Below are 23,479 nucleotides of genomic sequence, written 5' to 3' on the forward strand. Positions count from 1 at the left end.
CTTCTCTATCTGTCCCCCAGACACAGTTCATCCTTTTCCTCCTCCTCTTCCTCCTCATGCCTTCATGACAAGAACCCATGCCTGTGCTTTGATCGTTTGCAGAAGTTTGGTCTTCTTCCACTTCCTCCTGCTTGTGGTGCTGAAGTGGAGCGTGTGCCTCTAGCCTCTGAGTGGCTCGCTTAAGAGTTGCCATTACATGTCACCGCAGCGTGACTCGGTCCTCCCCACCGGGGTCAGAGGCAGGTTGTTGCCTTCCCCGGCCTGGCTTCCAATCAGTGCATAGTTTATTTTGGGGTGAAGGTGGAAGTGAGTTAAACGGGGTTAGTGATTGTGCAAAGCGCATGCAGGACCAAGACCGGATATGCTGTTATTTTTGCTTCCCTCGGAGTCTGGGACAGGGCCTGCTGCAAGGCAGTGGGCGGGGGGACCTGCTTTGCACCCAGGTTCAGATGCCACTGCCTTCCAGCTTCTCCCACCAAATCTTCCATCCCTGCCCCAAGCTGGCGGGTTCCTCTGAGAAACAGGCCTCTGGCCGGGTGCAGGGCTTGTTGGGCTGTGCCATCTGTACAGGGTAGGGGACAGCTGGGCACCAGTTCCTCCGATGGTGATTGGGAGTGACAGCCCTCGGGGGTGGGTTGGGGAGGATGCTCTGTCAAACAACTAGGCTAATCGGCTCTTGACAGCAGGGATTTTATCCTACATGGGGTGTGGAGCAAATGGAGCCCTGTCTTTGCTTTAATACTTGGGGCTTGGCAAAAGCGCGGGGCCGGAGCACAGGTGTTTCTGGGTATATGCAGAGCGACGAGCATCGTTTGATGCTGGGTTGGGAAGCTGAACTCTTGGGTAGAGGAGCCGCTTTATTCCAGCTTCTCCTCCCCAGGAATCCCAGATGCCATGGTTATAGTCGGGTTCAGAGGTGTTACTAAGTACTTGAAAGCCCAGTGATCAGAAAGGAGATTGCAAGAAAGGAGATTCCAACTAAACATATGAAAAAACTTTCTGGCAGTAAGAGCTGTTTAACAGTGGAACAGTCTCCCTCAGGAAGTTGTGGACTCTCCTTCCTTGGAGGCTTTTAAGGCTGGGTGTGTATGTTTCATGGATGCTTCAGCTGAGATTCCTGCATTGCAGGGAGTTGGACTTGATGACCCTTAGGTTCCCTTCCAACTCTGCAATTCTATGATTCTGTCAGCATCGTCCGCACCTACATTTCCAAAGGCCTGTCTGAACAGGAAGGTTTGGGCTTGCCCGCAGAAGGATAACAAAGAGGGAGCCAGTCTAGCCTCTCTTGGGAGGAAATCCCACAATGTGGGAGCAGCCAGAGAATAGACTCTCTCTTTGGTGTCACCACCAACCGTGGCTCTGAGGTTGACAGGAACGAGAGAAGGTGCTCACCTGAGGATCTTGACACATGGGTAGGTTTGTGTAGGGAAGTACAATCTTTCAGACCTCCTGGGCCCAATGCTTGTACCCCACCTGGGAAATTTTGGCAAGGCCTCCAAAGCAGGAGATGTGGATATCACAGCAGGCTTGAATTCCAGCTCCACAAACCCAGCATATTTGGCTCAAAGCAGATATTTTTCACCTACCTTCTTCCCTTGCCTCTTTTCTCCATTGCAGAAAACAGCCCTCAAAATGGCTAGACAGCTTTGCCGTGCCCAGGTGATTCCTGGCACCCCGGCCTGCCTGGCTGCTGTGTGCTGACCCTCGCCTCTGCATGGAGCCTGTTTGCTGAGGAGCAACTTTAGCAGGACTAGATCCCTTTTAAGCGTGTTTGGAAGCCCCTCCCCATGGGCGGGGCACCGACCTCTTCCACCAAAGAGACTGCAGCCTGTTACATGCTGACAACTTGATTTGCTGAAGCACCTGGGGAAGCGGGGTTGGTGTTGTTTTTTCTTTCTCCGTTTGGGTAGGATCCAGATTCCCCCGTGGTCCTTTGGGTGCCTGGACCAGCGCGAGGGGGGAGGTCTGTGGGCGCCTGGAGGCAATGCAGTCAGACGACCTCTTCATCCGCAAGACCCGAAGCCACTGGAACAGACCGCCTCTCACGTCCCTCTCTTTCGACACCTTCCGGGCCCCTAAGCCCCAGGCGGCTGAGGGCCCCCTTGCGGGGCAGTGCGGCCCTCCACTGAGGTCCCCGAGGCGTAGCTACCTCATGCATCGCAGCAACAGCGACGTGACGCTCAGCGAAGGGGAGCTGGTTCCTGCCCCTGCCGCTCCCGGCTCTCCCTTGCCCGCTGTGCCACCTGCCACTGGAGTTGGCCTTCAGCGCATCAGCAGCAGCCCCAACACATCCACAAAGTGCCCTGCACCTCCTCGGGCCCGGGCACACAGCCACGAAGAGCCACGGGCCGGAAGCCCCACGGCACGGCGCTTTCGTGACCCCCTACTTCTGCTGGGACTGGCGGCCAACGAAGTGTGGGAGACCGAGGCGGACGGTGCACCGGCCGGGGACCCTGCGCCTTCCGAGGCGCCTGTGCCAGTGTGGGGTCGCCACTTGGCCCACTATGACGTCCAGAGCATCCTCTTTGAGCCGGGCGAGGCCACCCGAGAGGCGGAGAAGCCTGGCAATGTCACCACCGGGGCATCAGCTGCGTCGGAACGGGAACGCTGCCAGGCAGACCCGGCGCCCCCCTTTGAGGGAGAGGGGAGCGAGGACAAGGATGGGCCCCTGGTGCTCAGCTGCCCCAACTTCCGCATGGAAGCCGGGGGCGAGGCCGAGTGGGGGATCGGCCAGCACCGGGGCTCCCTTGCGGGGTTTCACTGCCCCAACATGGCGGTCTCTGTGCTGGAGGAGCCCCGGGAGAGCTACGGGCAGAGGACCAGCCGGACAAGCCATGCCATTGAGTACGCTGACCTCGGAGCCTGCTATTATCGGAAGCATTTCTACGGCAAGGGTGAGCGGCTGCTGGCAGGGTGAGGTGGAGCCAGGGAAGGGGGCCCTGGGCAGGTTCTGGGAGTTGACTTGGGGTGTTGAAGTGAAGAAAAAGCAAAAAGGCGAGGGGGGTTGTGTGGCACACAATAACTAAATGGAAGTGTGGTACTCAAATCGGAAGCGTAACACTCAAAATGAAGCATGTGGCTTCCGAAAAAAAGTTTGCAAACCAGGAGACTTCTGGGTTTGCAGTGTTTGGGTTCCAAGTTGTTTGAGTACCAAGGTGTTTAAGAACCAAGGTACCACTGTACATAGATTTATATACCCAATCTATATCGGCTTCCCAATCTATCCTTCACTGACATTCTAGTTCATATTCTTTGGATCGCTGCATCCCCAGTAGACTTTCATCCTTTTTCTTCCATTCTGTTCATTTATCTTGTCCACTGCTGGTCCTAATTTCATCCCACCTGGAAATTAACCATGATTTTGTTGTTCAGTCATGTCCAACTCTTCGTGACCCCATGGACCAGAGCATGCCAGGCATGCCTATCTTTCACTGCCTCCCGCAGTTTGGCCAAACCATGATACCATCTCTTTTTAAATATTCTCCAAAACAATCCCACTCACTCCTTATTTTTTCCTTGTTCCAGTTTCTTATTTTGGCCATTAAACTTGCTCATTCCGCAAATTCTATTAGTTTATGCAACCGTTTGTCCTTTTTCAAAGTTGCCTTTATTTTTTTTATTTTTAATAATAACCATTACAAAAAAGAGGGGGTGAATACAAAACCCCAACTCTTCCCCCCTTCAGGAGGCATCAATCTAGTTAAGATTTGCCAAACCCAGTCTCTGATTTTGGTACTTGCCACTCTTCACGGTTATCAGTAAAGTATTTTATAAAAGGATGCCACAGTTCAACAAAATTGTCTGCAGCATTTGTATTATTCAATGCATGTAATCTCTTCAGTAATGTTTCTGAAACAGCAATAGATCATTCGTTCTTTTTCCAACAGAGATAGCTTTATTGAAGACATTCAGCCCCATTTAGATCTAGGTTGGTAAAGGCTGGTGTACAAGGAAGGATGGTCTGGCCTCAGCCTTCTCAGATCAACCCCACAATCTACCAGCTCAGACCCAGAAGCAAAGGATTACAGTTAGAATTATGTGGTTGAGAAGAGGGTGCCTCTGAGCACATTCTAAGCCAAGGACTTTGTGTCCAATACTTGAAAAACAGAGCTCAATCTCTTTTCCCGCCATCACCCACTCCTGGCTAGCTTTCCTTGTTCCAGCAGCCTTGTTCAGATGGAGAAAATGGTTTTCTCACTTCTAATTGGGAGTCGGAAAACTTTACTGATCTCCTGAATCATACAGAGATCTTCCACTAGACCCCAATGGACCTTCTGCTCACCCTTGGTGTTCAGGGTGGCTGAGGGCAAAAATGGGCCCCTGGGTGTGGGGCAAATGTAGGCCTCCTGCTGGCTGCCTTTGCTGCGAGGTTCCTTGTTTTCAGAGTCTCTGGCTGGCTTTGTTCGCAAGCTGTCCTCAAGGCAGGTTCCTCGCTTCTTTCCACACAGAGCACCAGAATTACTTTGGGGTGGACGATAAGCTGGGCTCCGTGGCTGTGTCGCTGCGGCGTGAGGAGAAAGAGGGCAGTGCTGGGCCCCAGTACAATTACCGTCTTATAATCCGCACAAGTCAGGTGGGTTCTTACGACATGCCGCAATAGCCATTGATGTGTTTTTTATTTTTATCCCAACCTGCGAGTTAAATTAGCTTACCAAAAATCAGCTGTGAGAACAGTCTCTGCTCTCGGGCTTACACTCTAAAATGCACAGCACACAAGGAAAACAGGTTGGGGAGGGAGGGAGGGTTGAGGGGAAGCCCAGTCAGCCATTCTTAAATTTATGGTTTGTATAATGTAGTTCTGTCTATGCAGATTCTTCTTTCTTGGAGAACAACGCCTCCCCAGGAGAACTGACACCAGCCCAGAGGAGATGACAGCCGCCACATTCACAGCAGATGTTTAAAGCCCTAGGATTCCACTTTGAACAGCCATGGCTGGGAATCCTGGGAACTGTAGTTTGTCATGGGTGTTGAGAGTTGTTTGTAGACCCCTATTATCCTCACAGACCTACAATTCCCAGAATCCTCTGGGAACAGGGGTTAATTGTTAAAGCACTCTAGGAAATGTAGGGCTGTGAGGGGAATAAGGAGTCTCCTAACAACTCTCAGCACCCTTGACAAACTACAGCTCCCAGAATTCTTTGGTGGAAACCATGACTGTTTGAAGTGGCGTCATACCACTTTATGGTGTAAATGTGGCCTGAAAGAGAGTCTGTGGCAAAGGTGGGACTTAACCCTAGCTTTTCTCAGGTCCCATCCCAACATCCTAGACACTAGGTCACACTGAGTGGTGTCATGGCCTTACGTGGAGGGGAATCCCCCTGGTGTGATCCTCGTCCTGTCCCCTTGACAGCTGTTGTTTTCCTTCCAGCTCCGGACTCTGCGAGGATCTATTCTGGAGGATGTTCTTCCCCTTTCGGCCCGCCACACTGCCCCACGGGGCATCCCTCCCAAGAAGTTGCTGGAACACGTCATGCCAGAGCTCAACCTGCAGTGTCTCCGCCTGGCCTCTAGTTCCCCAAAGGTCCCAGAGACCTTGCTCAAGTTGGATGAACAAGGGGTAAGGCTCTTTCATTCAAAACGCATATTCCCCACCCTGTTATGTCTTTGAACAGGGGTCAGCAAACTTTTTCAGCAGGGGGCCGATCCACTGTCCCTCAGACCTTGTGGGGAGCCGGACTATTTTTTTTGGGGGGGGGGAAATGAACGAATTCCTATGCCCCACAAATAACCCAGAGATGCATTTTAAATAAAAGGACGCATTCTACTCATGTAAAAACACCCTGATTCTCGGACCGCCTGTGGGCCGGATTTAGAAGAAGATTGGGCCGGATCCAGCCTCCGGGTCTTAGTTTGCCTACCCATGTCTTAGAACTACCTTCAAGGCCATTTACTGCCATGAAAAATTGTTTTGTTTTGTTTTTATACTGCCTTTCATCCGTAGATCTCAGAGTGGTTCACAACATAAAATTGCAATACAGCCGTATCTTGGAACTCAAACAGAATCCGTTCCAGAAGTCCGTTCGACTTCCAAAGAACGGCTTTTCATTGGCTGCAGGAAGTTCCTGCAGCCAACTGGAAGCCACAGAAGCCCCGTCAGACGTTCGGCTTCCAAAAGAACATTCAAAGACCGGAACATTCACTTCCTGTTTTTGATCGTTCTGGAGCTGGAACATTCGTCAGCCAAGGTACAACTGTATAAAAAACACAAAATACATAGTAAAAATGAGAACAAAAACAAACCAATAATCCCACATCACATCTGAAAGGGCATCAGATGTCAACCAAGGAATAAAATCGAATCCCGTGGAACCTCACATTGAATGCTCCATGGGCAGAAGAACACTCCCTAAGCAACACTCTCAGACCTTCCAACTTTTTCTCATGCAAAACTGGGACATGCATCTTCTGGGATGGCTTCTGGGCAAGTCATGTGACTCTCGCTATTGCCCCCCCAAAGCGGGTTTTTTTTGGGGGGGGCAAGATCTCGTGTAGTGCCCAAAAATTCGAGTGTGTGTGAAGTCGCAGCACCCAAAATGGCTGCCGAGACCTTCCAAGAAAAAATGGGAAGGTATGCTCACTGGAAACATCAATCCAATTAGTACTGGAATTACCTCAAAGCAGTGCCACACGGTCCTAACTCCAGAAGGATACCATGGTTGATGGTATTGAAAGCCACTGAGAGGTTGAAGAGAATAAACAGAGACACATGACCCATGTTTCTCTCCCGACTTGAGGTCATCGTACAGGGCAACCAAGGCAGGTTCTGGGCCAAAACTGGGCCTAAACCCCTATTGAAATGGATCTAGACAATCAGTTTCTTCCTTGAGTGGTTAGATTTGTATCATTTGTATTTAAAAATAATAATTTAAAAATCAGAAAGCAACCATCAAAGAACATCCAGCTGAGCTGTAAGGCAGGGCTGGGGAACCTGTAGCCCACCCAATGTTATTAGACTCCAGCTCCCATGATCCCCAGCCAGCATAGCTAACAGCCAGGAATTATGGGAGTTGTTGTAATCCAACAATATCTGGAAGGCCCATCTTTCTCTGCTGTCTCAAATGAGCATGGCTATGGGTTCATTTCCATTCAAGGTGTTGACTTTGGCTTTTAAAGCCCAACGCAGCTTGGGACCTCAGGTACTTTTAAAGAGTGCCTTGTCCCACATCAATCTGCACAGCTTTTAAGATTTTCTACCGAGACACATATATTAAGATCTTTTACTCCAGCTACCCGGAAGTAAGGCAAGGACAACTACATGATGGACTTTTTGTTGCGGTTGCCCCTCTCATTGGATACTCTGAATACTATTTTCTGGGCGACAGCAGCAGGAGAGGGCTAGCACTTTTGTGGCCTGCTTGTGGGCATCGCAAGAGGAATCTGATTGGTCATTCTGTGTGCAACAGGATACTGGATTAGACCTACCCAGTAAGGTGAAGGCTTTGAAAAAGCCTCTGATTGGTTCTTGTTTGGGTCTTGCCCTTCAATCTACCCATCCCGAACTTCCCCCTCCCCGCAGCTCAGCTTCCAGCGGAAAGTCGGGGTGCTGTACTGCCGGGCAGGGCAGGGCTCCGAGGAAGACATGTACAACAACGAGGAAGCAGGGCCAACTTTCCAGGAATTCCTGAACCTCTTGGGTGAGCGCATCCGCCTGCTAGGCTTTGGCAAGTACCGTGCCCAGCTAGACAACAAGAGTAAGTATAATGGGAGTGTGATTAATGTGTGTGTGTGTGTGTTGCAGGGTCATGGTGTTAGGGGTGGCCTATGGAGTCTTCCACAGTACACCCTGGATCTCCTGGTCCTTCTCCCCTGCTTCTTAAAACTTTTTTTTTAAAAAAAATGCAATGTAAACATTAATAAAATATAAACCGCTTAGAGGGCAGCTGAATGCAGTGCCCATCTACCACCTGAATTTCCCAGCGGCATTGATACTGTTGCATGCCACCCCAGTCTCTGAGCAGTGAAATATTTCAGGCAGTTACCCAGGGTTTGTGGTTCCTTTTGGAAATGAGGTGCAGCAGAGACCATGGTATCTTTATGATACATGGTTTATTTACACATATATACAAACTGAGCCTACGATGGAGGGGTTCACAGCATCAACCTCCACCCCCCCAAAAGGGTTGTGTTTCTCCCACAGCATTTGCTGCAGTATGCCACATGTTGATGCCAGGCCTGAGCAGGGCTTAGGGGCCAAGTTCCTTGCTCTTTTTGTCTTCTCCTGTTAAAGCTATGTGTTTATTTATTAAGTAAAATTGGTTGGTTGGCATCTGTCTGTCTCGGAAGACAATGGAGAAGTATGGCTTTTGGGGGTCGTGAAGTTGGAAGGTTGCCATGCCTGCTGTGACTGTAGAGAGACAAGTTTTGGGAGAGACAAGTTTTGTTGCAGCCGGGGCAGGTGAAGTCATCTGGCTTTGCTGCTGCAGATGCACCGTGGCGTTTCTTCTCTCTGCGCTCCTCCCAGCAGCCATTGCTCCTCTGGTTACTGCAATGGATGCACAACCTGACTCCCTTACTGAAAAAGCTACCTTTTGGGTAGATGGATGCTAGCTGCAGCTGCACTGAAAGTGTTTTTTATCTCTCTGCCACTCTTCTTTGCAGATGATTCCACGGGGACCCACTCGCTCTATACCACGTATCAGGACTATGAGATCATGTTTCACGTCTCCACCATGCTACCCTACACCCCTAACAACCGCCAGCAGGTATGTGGGGGCATTTTAGTTTAGGTCAGGGGAGCAAGAGATCACCCATTAAAAATGAGTGAGCGGGAAGGCACCACACACATACTGGAGAAGAATCAAGCAGAACTTATTCACATCCTCTAACCCTGCAAGGTTGTTCAGAGGCTGTGCAGAGTGCCTGTCCCAATCTCCAGCTCTCCATTTCTCTGCTAACCTTCCTTTCCTCCTCCCCCCACCCCAAATCTTCTGCAGCTGCTGAGGAAGCGGCACATTGGGAATGACATTGTGACCATCGTCTTCCAGGAGCCTGGAGCACTCCCCTTCACTCCAAAGGTGTTCCGCTCACACTTTCAGCATGTGTTCATTGTGGTGAGGGCACATGAATCTTGCACAGAGCACACTACTTACAGGTGAGAGGGAGGTGGCAGTGTGGGGAAACCTGGCGAAACTCTCCCTAACCTTCCAATTGTAACACCTCCTTTGGACTTGTTCCTCTCAATGGGCTTGACAGTGAGAGATTTTGAAGAAAATTATTATTTTTTGGTTGCAAATCCTTTAGTCCTTGTGCCAATATTATTATTTACATTTACATTTATACAGTAAGTTGCTTACCTTGTGAAAACAACCCAAAGTGAGGTACAAACACAATACAAACACTAAGACCAATTACACAGAACCAATAAAAAACCCTTAAAACATATCTATATAAATAAAAGGCAGGTCTTTTCCTACCTGGGTGGGGTAGAAATAATAAATTATTATTAAATTATTATTACCCCACTAATAAAGGCCAAAAATACTTAAAACCCTTCAAATTAAGGGCCAAAAGCCCAGGTAAAAAGCACACATGTTTGCCTGGCAACTAAGTCTAGACAAAGATGGTACCAGGCAAGCCTCCCTGGGGAGAGCATTCCACAGCCACAGAATCACTGCTGGAAATGATTGTTCTCGTGTTGCCACCCTCTGGTCACAGGGCCAGGGTGAGTGCATGTGGGGAGTGGTTGTCCTTGACATATGAGGTTCTGAGCTGCATTGAACAAACCATGGTTAAAGCAATCTGTGGCATAACATGATGTGCGAATGGGGTGCCTGTGCTAATCCAACTCTGTACCCCTGCCTCAAACCACACTTCCACATAGGCAATGAACGTGCCCCATTCAAGGAAGAAAGCATCAAGTTTAACTAGATTTCTGAATAAGATTAATCTGATGTACCAGTTTCTCCGTTTGTCCCAGATTCTTAGATAGCAAATGTTGTATCCAACTGAGTTATAGCCAGAGTAGACTCATTAGTATGAATGGATATTTATGAATTTCAGTGGGTCCACTCTGAGGAGGACTAACGTTGGATTAAATCCCAAGATATGAGGTTGCTTCTCAGTCCTTTATTCCTGTATCCTTATCTGATTGAAAAAGTAGGTTCTAGTTAAGGTTTTAGGATACAAAGATCAGAGGAGTAATCAGGACCTCTTCTGGAACACAGCAGAGATAGCTTGCAAAAATGTTCACTAGCACAAGCAAACCATATTGACGTGTTTATAACTTGTTACTTATCCCTTGCAATATTTTCTGCCAGAATATGCTAACAGTCCTCACAGATCCAGCAGCATATGGAATGCAGGACCAGGTTTTGATATGGGTTTTTTACAAATTAGATTTTTTTAAAAAAAAATCTGCAGGCTTGTAATTCTTTTGTCTTAGAAATATGTCCCCTTGTGGTGAAACAGAGGTACAGCCACATTTTAAGGGTTGTTTTTTTTTTTGAAGAACTGTTGTACAGTAATTTGACCCTCAGTTTCCTCTGAAACAATAGTACATCTACAAGGGTGTCCCGCCCCCCCCCCCCCCCCCCCAGTTTTCCATTATTATAAAAAAATCCCCTAAATGGTGTGTGTATGGTAGGGTACAGGTGGGTTTGCCCCTGCCATCCTTCCTCCCGGCTGTCCAGATCTGGAATGGGGCCCCTGGCTGGTTATTTGTGTCAGGAGAAACCTCTGCACTCAAAGGAAAACCATGAGATTAATGTCACATGTAGTTTGGTGCTGAGGTTAGTTCACAGTAGCCCTTCTGTTTTTATTTGCCATTCTTGGTGCATTTTCTCTCTCTCCAGAGAAACCAGATGCCAGCAGCATCTAACTATTGCAGTCTAGCACAACTTCTTTTTCAAACTTGATTTGCACTATTTTTGCCCCTTTTTACAGTAAGGTATAATTGTAGTACCAGCATGTCCAGATTAGAGTGACGAGCAAAGCAGTAAAGGATGTTAGGAGAGGCTCCTAACGATCAGTTTCCTGAATACGTTTTTTGGTTGCCACCATGTCAGCTTTCCATAAGTGATGTGGGGAATTTTTTTTTCCAAGAAGGAAAAATACCCTTTTTAGAAATGTGTTGATTCATGAAATTAATGAGTAAAATAGTGAATCATTACAGTACAAGTCAAATTGGACTAAATTGGGCAACTGAGATAAATGTAATATTAGTCAAAAATAAAATCAGTAATAAAGTCACTTATTTCTGGTGGCTATCCCTAGATAGTACACACATTTGTTGACACAGCTCTCCAGGCATGCTAATGCTAGCACATTAAAGAATAAGATATGTGTTAAATGACACTAACTTTCCAGTAACCTTTAACTTTATTTATTTATTTATTCATTTATTTAATCGTTTTTATACTGCCTTTTGAACCTAACAAGACCCCCCTCCACCTGTTAAAAAAATATTCTAAACCGGCATAAGCTTTTAGAGGCAATAGCCTACCTCATCAGATGCTGTGCTGGAACTGTGGAAAGCTAATATTTATTTGGCTGTTTATTTATTTGATTTATCAGTTGCCCAATACAAAAATAATTCCTAGGTAACTTACAAACAGAAGCCAACCCAATGCCCCAGTGGGAAGCCCAGAAGCAGGACCTATGCACAACAGAAGGCTTGCCATATGTCAGGAAAATTCCTGCCAGGTCCTGGTTTTTGGGTGTAAAAAGAGCGTTGGGGGGGGGGATTTTGCTGAATTGACAAAACCCGGATGTATGGAAAAAGCAGTGGAAACAGCTCCAAAAGCTTAAAATCACTATTTTTGGGTAGGGAGGTTTCCCTTAAAAAGCTCAACAATTTGGGTTTGTTCCCTAAAATGTCAACAATTTTGGGGTCTTCTTAAAAACAACTTTGCAGGTGTCAGGAATTTTATTTTTTTGAAATATGGCAACCCTACACAACAGTAACTTTTCCCACTAGTGATTCTCAGAAACTGTTATTCACAGGCATATTGCCACTGCCTTATACTGTGGGAGCTTTTTTTTCTTGGTGAGAGTGCATGAGATTGTGGCACCAAAAATTGCTGCCGAGATCTGACCATCCCGTTTTTGTCTTCAGGCGATTGGGAGGTATGGGATCCCATTTTTTTCAAGCCCTCGAACCCCAAACTTTTCTCTCTATACCACTGTCACAGCACACCAGTAGAGGGAGCTGCGAGGCCTGTTCTTGAGTGGTTGTCAGGGTAACGCAAAGTTCAAAAGCCTCAGGCTTTGGGCCTAGTTCCTTGATCAGCTCAGTACGGAAAGCCTAGTTGCTTTTGGACTCAGTTACTGTTATTGCCTAGTAATTTGTTTGTTAGTGGGTTGACTGCCTTAATTGTACCAGCCCTCTGTTTTGGTGGGCTTGCTGAGAAGTCCATAGATCCCTGTCCCCAAATATAGTTGCATGCTGTTTTTTAAGTAGCAGGTTTGGGAAACTAGGATTGCACAGGGTCACTCTCTTAGTTTAGACTGTTCCCCCATCCCACCATAGTTGTTTCCATCATGCTGCAACAACCTCCCAGAGGCATAGCTGTCAACCCTCCCTGCTGTTCCCCACTGCTATATACATAGCTGTCAACCCTCCCTGCTGTTTCCCAATGCTATAATAAGGGAATTTCCCGTAAAAAAGGAATAGGTTGACAGCTATGCCCAGAGGTCACACGCCAGTGTTTGGCAGGGCCGGGAAATGGGCGGCGAAATTGATGTGACTGTTACCTTTATATGGTTAGGCAAGTACACCCAGAGTCAGAGGTTCCTGCGAACACCTCTCTGCATCCTCACAAGCAAGAGGCCATTATCACTGTACAAGGGTATTTCTAGTCAGATAAAAGCATTTAATGAGAGCATGAAGTAGGGCCATTGAGGGTTAGGGCCTAGAAAGAAGGGAGTGTGCTCTGGGGAGAGTCATAAGGGCTAGAAAAAATTTACATGCCTAGGGTGCTGAATCCTAGGACCAATGCAAAAAAATTTCAGTGATGCAGAGAAATAAGCGATTCCATTGCATTTTTTAATTTAAAAAGTGTCCTGTGTCCCTTCTTCTCCTCTCTCTCTGTAAATGGCTGTTCCATTCAGCGTGGCTGTCAGCTGCACCAAGGACATCCCACGCTTTGGTCCCTTCATCCCAGCTGAGAACTTGTTTGCCAAGGGCCCAGCTTTCCGAGACCTGCTGCTCGCTAAGGCGATCAACGCAGAAAATGCGGCCGAGCGCTCAGGGAAGTTCCACGCCATGGCAACGCGCACCCGCCAGGAGTACTTGCGAGATCTGGCCCTCAACCACGCCACAACCAGCACATTGGAAGCCTCCTCATCGCGCTTGGCCCTCATCGCTTTGGCTGCAAAGAAGCGTGAGAAGTCCAAGGCGCCAAAGGGGGCAGAGGCACACAGTGCGGGGGCTTTGGTGTGGGGCGTGTGGGCACGGGATGGCAGTAGAGGACCTGAGAGCAAGACTCCTGAGCTGCGGTGCCTGCTGGGCATCTCGGCTGAATTTCTAGTCCTCATTGATGCCCGTGAGAAGAGGGTGGTTTTTAACTGTTCCTGCCGGGACATCCTGGCTTGGACCTTCTCTGAAAGCTGCACTTTGGACCTCTACTATGAGACAGGGGATTACATTTGCATGCGTGTGGATGAGGGTCAGGCCTCCGATATCCGTGACATTGTCCACCGGCTGCAGGTAATAATTTTTTTCACCTGCTCAGGGGTGGTGGGAGGATGCATAGCATTATTTGGATTCAAAGTGCTGTGGTGCTAAATTTGGGTCCCTTGTGCCCCACTTCCTGAATTACAGATGTGGGGGGGGGGTGACTGCTGTTAATTGGCTGTGGGGAAATACACTCTCCATATGCTTAGAGGAGTTCTTGTGCTTATTATTACTCTGTGGGTCCCAAGGTTATACACTGGCTATAAAAATAGGCTCTTTGGCTTAATCTAGTCACCACCTAAACTATCTCCCCTCCCCCTCCCCCCAGCTGGTGACTCGGGGTTGCGAGACGCGGGAGCTGACCCTCTTGCGGAATGGGGTTGGCCAGCTGGGCTTCCAGATGGACCCCGAGGGCTTTGTGACGGAGGTGGAGCGCTTCACCTTTGCTGAGACGGCTGGTCTCCAGCCTGGGGCCCGCCTGGTCCGTGTCTGCGAGAGACCCTTGCCCAGCCTCAGCCATGCCCAGACCTCTGAGCTTCTGCGCACTGCCAAGAAGGTCACCATTACCGTTGTACCCCCAGATGAGAATGGAAAGGCCCGGAGGTGAGTACTCTTTGGGGGTGGGAGAGAGGAACATTCCCAGGCCAGGTTTCTCATATTTGCTCTCCTTGGTGTGTTGCTTTTAGTTTTGATTTCTTTTGGGTTTGCCCAGTGCCTAGTCCTGGCATTAAACCCCTTTGCGTAAGGTACCTGGGGTCTTGAACTGGAGATAATAGCAGCAGTCTGCTGGGACCTGGCTTTCTCATTAGTGGCAGCTCACTTTTGAGATGCTCTCCCCAGGGATGCTTGCCTGGCTCCTGCTTTGATGTGTCATTTTAATGACCTGTATTCCCCACCCCCAGGATTTTAATTTAAATTGAACTGGGTTCCTCCACCCTTCCCTTCCTTAGCTTTTGGTGTATTTGTCTCTCTGTGCATGATCTTTTAGGTTTTCCTGCTTTTGGTGTAACTGTATATGCTTTTCATTTGTTTTCATTGTGTTGCCCAATTTTACATTCTGCCCCAGGACTTTGAAGAGCAGGATTTAAGTCTCTGTAATGAAGTCATACATAAAATTATTCTGTGTGCAAAACATGTGCCCTTTTGTCCCTTCCCTGCTCTAGAAATAAGAAGGTCTCTTTAGCTTTCTTAAAATGACTAGCTTGGTTGGAAAGTAGTGTGATGGAATGGATGCACGACAGTTGTGGGTGAGCCAAAGGCAGCTGCTCTCTCTGCAGAACCGATAGAATAGCCTTGCTTCTCTTTGCTCCTGCTCTGCAGCCTGATGGAGTGGCTGCCGTTAGGTGTATCAAACCAGCCCTCTAGTCCTTATGGAATAGCTGTTGCTGGACGACACTTAAGATTCCTCCACTCAACCCACAGGATGGTGCTCTGATGCCTTTGTCCTGTTCCCTTTTCTTCGCATTGGCAGAAGTTTCTCGGAGCTGTACCTAAAGTCTCTACAAGAGAAGAGGAGGAGTGAGCCACCAGCCAGCGATGTGGAGTTGACCAGGCCGGGGAGCGAAGCAGGGTTCAAGCCTGCCACGCTCCAGATGCTCCACTCGCTGTCCCTGCCTGACGGGCCCCCTCACAGCCTGGCGGAGGAGAGGACTGAGTTTCTGCGGAGTCATAGTGACCGGACTCCCAAGCCTCCAGACCCGTGAGTAGCACTAGTACCTCCAGCCTATTTCAGGGCTCATACACACTCACCCCTTCCCTGTCACATCCAGCCAACTTCCCTCTGCCTCATTCCATGGATCTTAGAACACAAGAGACTGCTTTATTCAGTCCAGGCTATCTGTTTTTCTAGCTTGGCATTGTCCACTGTGCTTCGAATGGCAAAGGATCTTGGGCACACAGAGCTTCACCTGATCTGTATAACTGGAGATTCAGGGAATTGAATCTGGGATCTTTGCTTGCAAAACAGTTGCTCTGCTACAGCCCTTCCCCCCAGTTTTATATTGGGTTAGATATGCAACCCTTGTCTGTTTTTTGCAGGGGTGTAGGAGACTGTGCCGAAAGACCTTTCATTACTGCTCCATGCTTCCTCTCTTTCTGCTGCTAGAAGCACCTGTAGAGAGAGAGAGGCATGGGATAAAGGGAGTGTGGGGTGTGTGTGCATGTGCACCTGTAAACATGTCTTTTCCTCAAGGCCCATGATAACAAGGTTGCAGGTAATTGGAGGGGCAAAGAGGGCTGCAAACATTTGTCAGTGGACCAGATTCTGCTCTGGGGCTACTAGCTGCCAACTCCTTTCTTTTCATCAGCTTTTGTAGCTCCTGCGAGAGGGGGAGAAGGTTAGGCATCAAAGAATAGAATAGCCATTTCCCTTCCTCTGTCCATTTTAAAAAAATGTGTGATATTCAGGAACCAAGGCTGCAAAAAAGGCAGGGTTTCTTACAGGATGTGTTTAGATCTAAATCGAACTGTTATGTGTTGGAAAACGTTTGTAGGAAATGCTGTGACTTGGTTCTGAGACCTCAGATATGGTATCAGCAACACACCATCCTTTTAGCATACATTCTCCATTCCTGCCTCCATCATGTCTCAGTGTCTGGGGTCTCATTCTCTGCAGGGTGCCACCTCAGGACATCCCTGTCCTGCCAAATCCCCCTCCGGATCTCATCCTGGCTGCCACGCCCAAGCCCTCTTCAGACCAGGACGCAGTAAGTGTTTGTCTTCCCTCTTTGTACCTCTGTTTATGTGTCTTTTGATTTTAACAATAATAGTCACAACAACCACTTAAAATAATATAGTGGCATCTGTTTTGTGGTGATTTACAAGGAGCATGTTTGGCAAGTTCCTGCCTCAAGGGGCTTACTGTCCCAAAACAGACACAAGGGAGGCAACAGAGTAGTGGGAGGGAGATTCTCAGGCAGAGGAAGGTCTTTCCCTTCTTCCCCTTCCTGATCCTTTTAACTGGGGGTGCTGTGATTGTGCATGGGACATTCTGCATCAAACTGTAGCTCATTGGTAGGGAATCTCCAACCCATGGGCCTAATGAGGCCTCCCCATGGCTCATGAGGCCATTTTGGCAAAGCCACACCTACCAGCCCATTGCCTGGTGAAGGGTTGGCCATTTCTGGATATGATCCTCTGTTCAGATCCAATTCCCCAGCACAGCTGCACTCCCTCTCCAACAGTAGCACCTGAGGCAACCCTTTAAAGTGGAAGGAGTTAAATGCAATGTCACAATGTGTGTGTGTGTGTGCGTGCGCGCATGTGCGCGCACACACACGCATCCTGCTAGTATTGTATGGCCTGAGGCATCAAATATAAGAACATAAGAAGAAACTGCTGGATGGCCCATCTAGTCCAGCATCCTGTTATCACAGTGGCCAACCAAATGCCTGTAGAAAACTTGCAAACAGGATCTGAGCACAAGAGCCTTCTCCCCTCCTATGTCTTCCAGCAACTGATATTCAGAAGCATTACTGCCTCTGACTGTGGAGGCAACACTAGTAGGCATTGGTAGCTTTATCTGCTATGAATTTGCCCAGTCTTCTTTTAAAGCTGGATTGGTGGCCATCCCAGCCTCCTACAGAAGTGAGCTCCATGGTTTAACTATGCACTGCATGAAGAAGTCATTTATTTTATCTGTCCTAAATCCCCCAACATTCAGCATCATTGAATGTCCAAAGGTTCTAGTGTATTGAGAGAGGAAGAAAAAAATGTCTCTGTCCATTCTCACTCTCATGCATACTTTCATAAACTTCTGTCATGTCGCCTCTCACTCACCTTTTCTGTAAGCTGAGAAGTCCCAAATGCTGCAATCTTACATCATAGGGGTGTTGCTCCATCCCTTGATCATCTACTGAAATGGGCCCTGAATCACACTCCCTTTGTCTAGGTCTTCACAGCATACAGGTCCCCTTCTCCATCTCCTACCCCTTGTAGCAACAGTAGACTTCTTGCTAGTTTATGAGGATTAGGGTAAGAATATCCTGTTGCTGCTGTCTTAAGAGGGCTGGAAAGTTTCTTAAAGAAAAAAGAAAGCCAAAGTTTTCCCAGGAAGCTGAATTTTGCACTGTGTGCCACATTTAGTTGCTTGTGCCACATGGCAGAATGCACAGAGGGCTGTTTTTTTCTGCTTTGCTTCTCCTAGGACCATCCTGGAGATGCCATTGTGAACAAGAAAGATCCCGTTGTGGGCCAGGCAGCCAAAGGCCCCGAATCTCTGCCTCCTGAGGAAAAGACCTCTCCACACTTAGAGTCCAGAGAAACAGATAAGTTCCTGCCGCGGACAATTTCCCTGCGGAACTCCATCACCAAAAGTAAGAGATCCTCCCCTCCTCCGCCTTGTGCTCCTTCGCTGCCCCCATTTCCCCGAGTGCAGAGGCACTGATGTGGCCACGCCTGGGCGGGCCAAGGGTTTGCTTGAAGACTGAAGGCCTTGCCCTCTCCTTTATCCCCCAGTCCTCTCTGAAGCTGGAGAGTCCCTGGAGGATGAGTGGGAGTCCATTGCCAACTTGGCTTCTGCTTGCAACAGCATCTTGGAGGCCCTTTCCAGGGAAGGTGAGTGAGTGTGGGGGGCCAAACCAACAGGCTGGCACTAGCTGCGGCAAAAGTCTTGGAACTTAGGGTAGCATCCTAGGAACACAGGAAGGTGCCTTAGAGCAGGTCCAGCTTGAATCTGGGACCTTCTGTATGCAAAGCCAGAGTGCTGCCACTGAGCTATGGGCCATTCTCCTATCTAGGGCTCTCCTCTTGCTCTGGCTGAATCTCTTACCTGTGCCTCTTTCTCTATCCATAGGGCAGCATGTGCTGGAGAGCAGGGAATCCCTGTGCACCACCGTCCAGAGGGGCACGGGCCAGCAGCAACCCAACGAGGAGTAAGAAATAGTTTTCTCTCTCTCTCTCTCTCTCTGTGTGTGTGTGTGTGTACAAGGGGGCAGGGAAGAGAGATTTGAGCGTGCTGGAGAGGTACAACTGAATGGTGGGGAGATCTCATCTGTCCGTCAGCTCCCAGAATTTCTTCTCTCCATTGTGCAAGGCGTAGAAAAAATATATACATCTTCCTAGTTACATAAAAATGTGAGGTTTTCATCGCACAGCCCTCTTTGAAGGATTTGTAGTGCCTCATTAGAATCCTAGATTTGTTTGAAACCACAAGAAAGGAGGGGAGCAAAAGAGAAGGCATGATTTAAAATAGTGGTCTTAAACAACAGCAGAGGTTTGAATAAAGCAGGGATGAATGGACACGGAGGAGCTGTGAGAGGGTGAGGGATTTGGGTGAGGTGTAAAGGGAGGAGTGGGGGTAGGATTGGCAGGCAACGTGAGCAGAGGTGCCAGTTTTGTATATAAAGGTGATCCTCTACCCCAAATGCCCACCTTTCCTGTTTGCAAAAGAGCATTGCAGGACAATATCTTGTGGCCAGATACCATACTTTTCTTTGTATTAGACGAGGTTTTTTTTAAATTCTTAAATTATGTTTAAGATTTAGGCTTGTCTTATACACGGATAGTGCATTGGTTGGATGGGGGATTGGTTCCTGCCTCTAGCTGGAGATAGTAAGTGGCGATGGGGCGGGTGATTGGTGGCTGCGACCAGGTTTTGCGTTGGTTGGCTGTCGCTGCAACAATTGGCCAGGCGATTGGCTGCTGTTGGCAGTGATGGGACAGTTGATTGGTGGCTTTGGCGACGCATGATACTGGCTGCGTAACTCAGACGGGTGAGAGATTTTCAGCAATTCCCCCCCCAAAAAAACCCTCTACAACTATGGCCATCCTCCCCCCAAAAGGCTCAACAACTCTGGGCAATCTCCCCCCATTTTCTTCATTTGGAGTCCCCCAAAATAGGGGGCGTCTTACACATGGGGTGTTGAATAGTTTGTTTGTTAGGGTTCATTATTGTTCCACAGGATGTGTACCACTTTAAAAGCCAGGGTGCATATCCTGACCTAGTTTTTACAGCTGTGTAGCAGGTGCTGATAAGTCACTGTAATTAGCTGTGTCAGCAATTGTGAATGATATATAGACACTATGTAAGATGTATGTTTGGGAAGTTGTTATTAAACCTTGCAAATATATCTTTGCGTCTCTTCAGTGTTTCCATCTGTGTGGTCCACTCCATATGCACTCTTCAACATGTTTCAATGCCCAATATGGGGGCGTGTTATACACGGAAAAATACGGTAATTCTCCTGCATATTCATGTGGACATAGCCTGCACATGCTCAGAAATACTTTACTATGCGGTGTAGTCTTTTGTCAGCCTGGTGTCTCCAGATGTTGTTGGACCATAGCTCTTATCATCCCCTGTTAACACAGTAAGGGGAGGGGGTCAGTGCCATGAAATGGACAGACTGGGGCTGATGGGAGTTGTAGTCCCAAAACACCTGGAAGGCCCTAGGTTGGGCATGTGGACTAGGAGTTTGTGCCAAAGTCTTATTGGAAAAGGCAGGTTTTGAGGAGGGATTTGAAGGGAGAGCAGTGATGCCACACAGGTGTTCTGGAAGGCACTTCCAAGCAATAAGAGGGAAGCGGGAAAATCTTTCGAGGGTGGAGGAGAGGGTATTTGGCACGCTGGGGGTAATGGAGCAGGAGGAGCAAAGATCATTGTAGGTTGTTGGCGTCCATCTGTCTTGAGAGACAAGACAAATCAAAGGGGTTGGCAAAGCCATTAAATGATTTGAAATTAAGAACAAGGAGCTTGCACCGGATTCAAAGGGCACAGAAAGCCAGTGTAGAGGAGGCGATAATGTATGGGGTGAGGGATGGGGGCATGGAGAAGAATCATTTGCTAGGATGGTTAATGTCAGTGTCTCCCCACCCTGGTTCTCCTTTCTTTTCCAACTCTTTCAGGTCCCAGTTTCCTCTCAGCCTTGCTGATAAGGTCTTGCATCTGGAATCAACACTGAAGAAACTGCAGGAAGATCTTCAGAAGGTGAGGTGGCAAGCTGGGGTATTGAGCAGGGGTGTAAGAAGCACAGAGGATCAGACCAGCATGGCTTTTGCAAAATTTACTTTTGAAAGTTATTCCCCATTCTCCCAAAGTTAGAGCCAAACTAAAAATGACATTAAATTTTCCTTTGCACTCTTAAAAAAAGAGTGCAAAGGAAAATTTAATGTCATTTTTAGTTTGGCTCTAACTTTGGGAGGGAGGGGAGGATGCAAGTTATCAGGACCTCAGCTGGTTGTTGGCACTTTGAAGGTACTGCACAAAGAAAATCACTTTCAGACAAGCCAGGTGTAGGGCAGGTGGGCATAGGTTGCCCAATATGGACTTGTGGGTCAAGCTGGGCGGATAGATGGGCTGGAAGTTCCCCACCCCTGCCGTTAACCATTTGTTCACCCCACATTTTTTGGTGCATTTCCCCATCACTTTCCTAACTGCAAATTTTATAGGTGGATTTGTTGTGCTAGGGCAACAGAGCACTTTAATCCCCTTTACTTGTGCAAATCTCAAGTTCTGGTGTGCACTTAAATCACTCCCACAAAATTCCAAGTCTGGAGGCGCCCAGAGTCTTTGCCCTCCTGTAGGCAACAGCCCTTTGGGTATTTGAAGAATTCTCCTCAGTCTTTTCTTCTCCAGACTAAAGATACCCAATTCGTTCAATATTTCCTCATGGGATTTATTCCTCCCCTGAACCAGTTTTAAATCATACAAGGTATTGTACCTGAGGCACATGTCACTGGCTGCTTCTGCAGTCTTGAGGAACGGGTACATCTGCTGCAGCAGCTTGTTCTGTGAGAAAGGCCACCTGGTCTTAGCTATATCTGTTATCTCAGGGGCAAGCAAGCACAAGGTAGTTCAGGATCTATTGGTGGATATATGGGGGGATCAACCATAAATAAATAAAAATAGGTTGCTGAGAAAGAAAACTTGGAGAAAAAGCAGGACTGGGTTTTTGTGAAAAAGGACTTGTGGACTTGGCATCTGTACTGATGCTGAACACAAATTCCTGGCCTGTGTTTGTGCTCAAAAGGCACCTTGCCCCTTAAGTGTTAGTGTATTTCCACCCACCTGAGCTGCAGTTGTGCACCTGATTCTGGTTGGTAGACCTCAAGATTCTGGTAGAACAAGCAAGTAGGTCCCACAAGCCCAAAGGCTGCTCAGCCCCTAGGTTATCTGTGTATAAATAAATGCAGATAGAATGAAACCTTTGTCGTGAGGGAACTGCCCATAATCTTCATTACTTTTCCCCTTCAAGCCCTGCAGAAAGCCCATCAGATTTGTTCATGAATGTGAACCATGAATTCTTCCCTTCCCATTTTCCTTTAAAAATCATTCTGAAAGGAGGAGGCTCCCTCTTAAAATAGCTTGGCATCCACCTATAACACCCTCACCCCTGGGTATGTGTCATTATCAGGACTCGCTGCCCAAACTCAGACATTGCAAACTGTCTGGTTTTCCTCCCTTCGTAGAGACGTGGGTTTCCTTGTTTATTTTTTAGTCATGCCATGTGGAACTTTCTCCTCAGCAATGTCTGAATTAATGAGGCCTCACTAGAACAGTTTGTGGGGTATTGCCTACAAAACCTCCAGACACAATGCATTTATTAATCTCTGAAATGCCAAAGGAACTCTTGAGCAGTCTTGCTGGAACAGATCAGTCCAGTTGTCATTCAGGAAGCATTTTCTAGCCAACAGGTTGCATCCTTACCCCCCCCCCCTTGCGCGTGCCACTCTGGTGGGCCTAATTTGACAGGTGGGTAGCGCCACCTTGTTGTCAGTCACCTAACGCCATAGTGACATCAGGTAACGCTGCATTTTCAGGCCCCAATTGTTTGCACTTCAAAGGCTAGTGTGGGGCTGTTTGAAAGCCCTTTTCAAAAGGGTCCTGGTGGTTGGGAATGTTTCCAGCCTGGAACAGAATGCTGAAGGAGAAGGGGGCCTAATGGAGCTCCTGGGGGCCAAGTGTTCCTCCAACAAGACATAGCATTCAGGGAAGGGCACTGTCTTCCCACCCCCTCAAGTGCTATTTATTTGTTGAATCCTCACCCAAAGGAGCCCTGGGCAGCAAACAACAGAATGGTGAAGCAATACAATTAAACACAAATTTATTTATTTATTTAAAAAAAACACATTTAAGAGCATCTTTTTAAAAAATCAGCTAATAATTTCAGGGTTGCTGGGAGCAGTATCTTGTGGCCATCAAAAGCCTAGGTGAGCAGGAACGGTTTAAAATTCCTCCGGAATGTTACACTGATGCAGAAGACAAGAGGCACCTCACTGGGGAGGGTGTCCCACACATTGGAACCCACCACCGAGAAGGTCCTGCTGCGAGTCAGCATCATCTGGAAGACACGCAGCACCAACAGCAGCAGGACCTGTTGTCTAGGCATGCAACAGGGTCTCTCTTGAGGAGCTCGGCGAGTGTGTGGCTTCATATGGTCAGATGCAGGCTTTAATTGTTGCAGCAACAGCAGCCTTGTCCCCTCAGCCTCTAGATGGATTAGAACCAAGCCAGCGTAATGGGATGGAGCCCCTGATGTGTTTCTGAGTTTCCTTTCTTCCTTGTTTGTCCTCCAGGAGAAGGCTGAAAAGGCGGCATTGCAGGCGGAAGTGCAGACCCTTCAAGAGAACACCCAGCGCTTGAAGGAAGCGTCAGAGACGGCAGCAGCTCAGCTCAGCCAGGTCACACAGATGCTGGGCGGCCCCCCAACGCCTCCCCACTGCCCTTGAGGCCTTCTGACCTCACTCACACCTTTGGGGGCCGAGGAGGGGGTAGCTGGTGCTCTCACTCTTGACTCGGAGCACAACAGAGACTTTTGACAGGCTGTTCCATTACAACGTGCTCTGCCCCCCCCCCCCCCCCGTTTAAGCCCTCCCTCCGCTAGCCTTTGATGTGGCTAGTACTACATCTCTCACCACTTGTTGGGGGGT

General features: G+C 48.2%; 1 protein-coding gene across 2 annotated transcripts; it reads left to right on the forward strand.

The window, feature by feature from the left end:
* Positions 1-1,617: 1,617 nt before the first annotated feature.
* Positions 1,618-23,378, forward strand: SIPA1 (signal-induced proliferation-associated 1). Of its 2 annotated transcripts, XM_033174470.1 has the most exons (15): positions 1,618-2,894; positions 4,449-4,573; positions 5,369-5,557; positions 7,517-7,691; positions 8,599-8,702; positions 8,934-9,091; positions 13,048-13,645; positions 13,941-14,215; positions 15,084-15,311; positions 16,227-16,317; positions 17,757-17,925; positions 18,068-18,166; positions 18,405-18,483; positions 20,456-20,537; positions 23,126-23,376. In XM_033174470.1, exons 1-15 carry the CDS (start codon positions 1,985-1,987, stop codon positions 23,276-23,278), a joined length of 3,435 nt encoding a protein of 1,144 aa, XP_033030361.1. In that variant the 5' UTR covers positions 1,618-1,984; the 3' UTR covers positions 23,279-23,376. The 2 variants fall into 2 exon arrangements, with proteins under 2 accessions (XP_033030361.1, XP_033030362.1); XM_033174471.1 differs by lacking the exon at positions 18,068-18,166 and having other exon boundaries at positions 23,126-23,378.
* Positions 23,379-23,479: the final 101 nt, after the last annotated feature.

This window comes from Lacerta agilis, chromosome 17 (genome assembly GCF_009819535.1).
Source record: "Lacerta agilis isolate rLacAgi1 chromosome 17, rLacAgi1.pri, whole genome shotgun sequence".
In the NCBI taxonomy this organism is placed as follows: Eukaryota; Metazoa; Chordata; class Lepidosauria; order Squamata; family Lacertidae; genus Lacerta; species Lacerta agilis.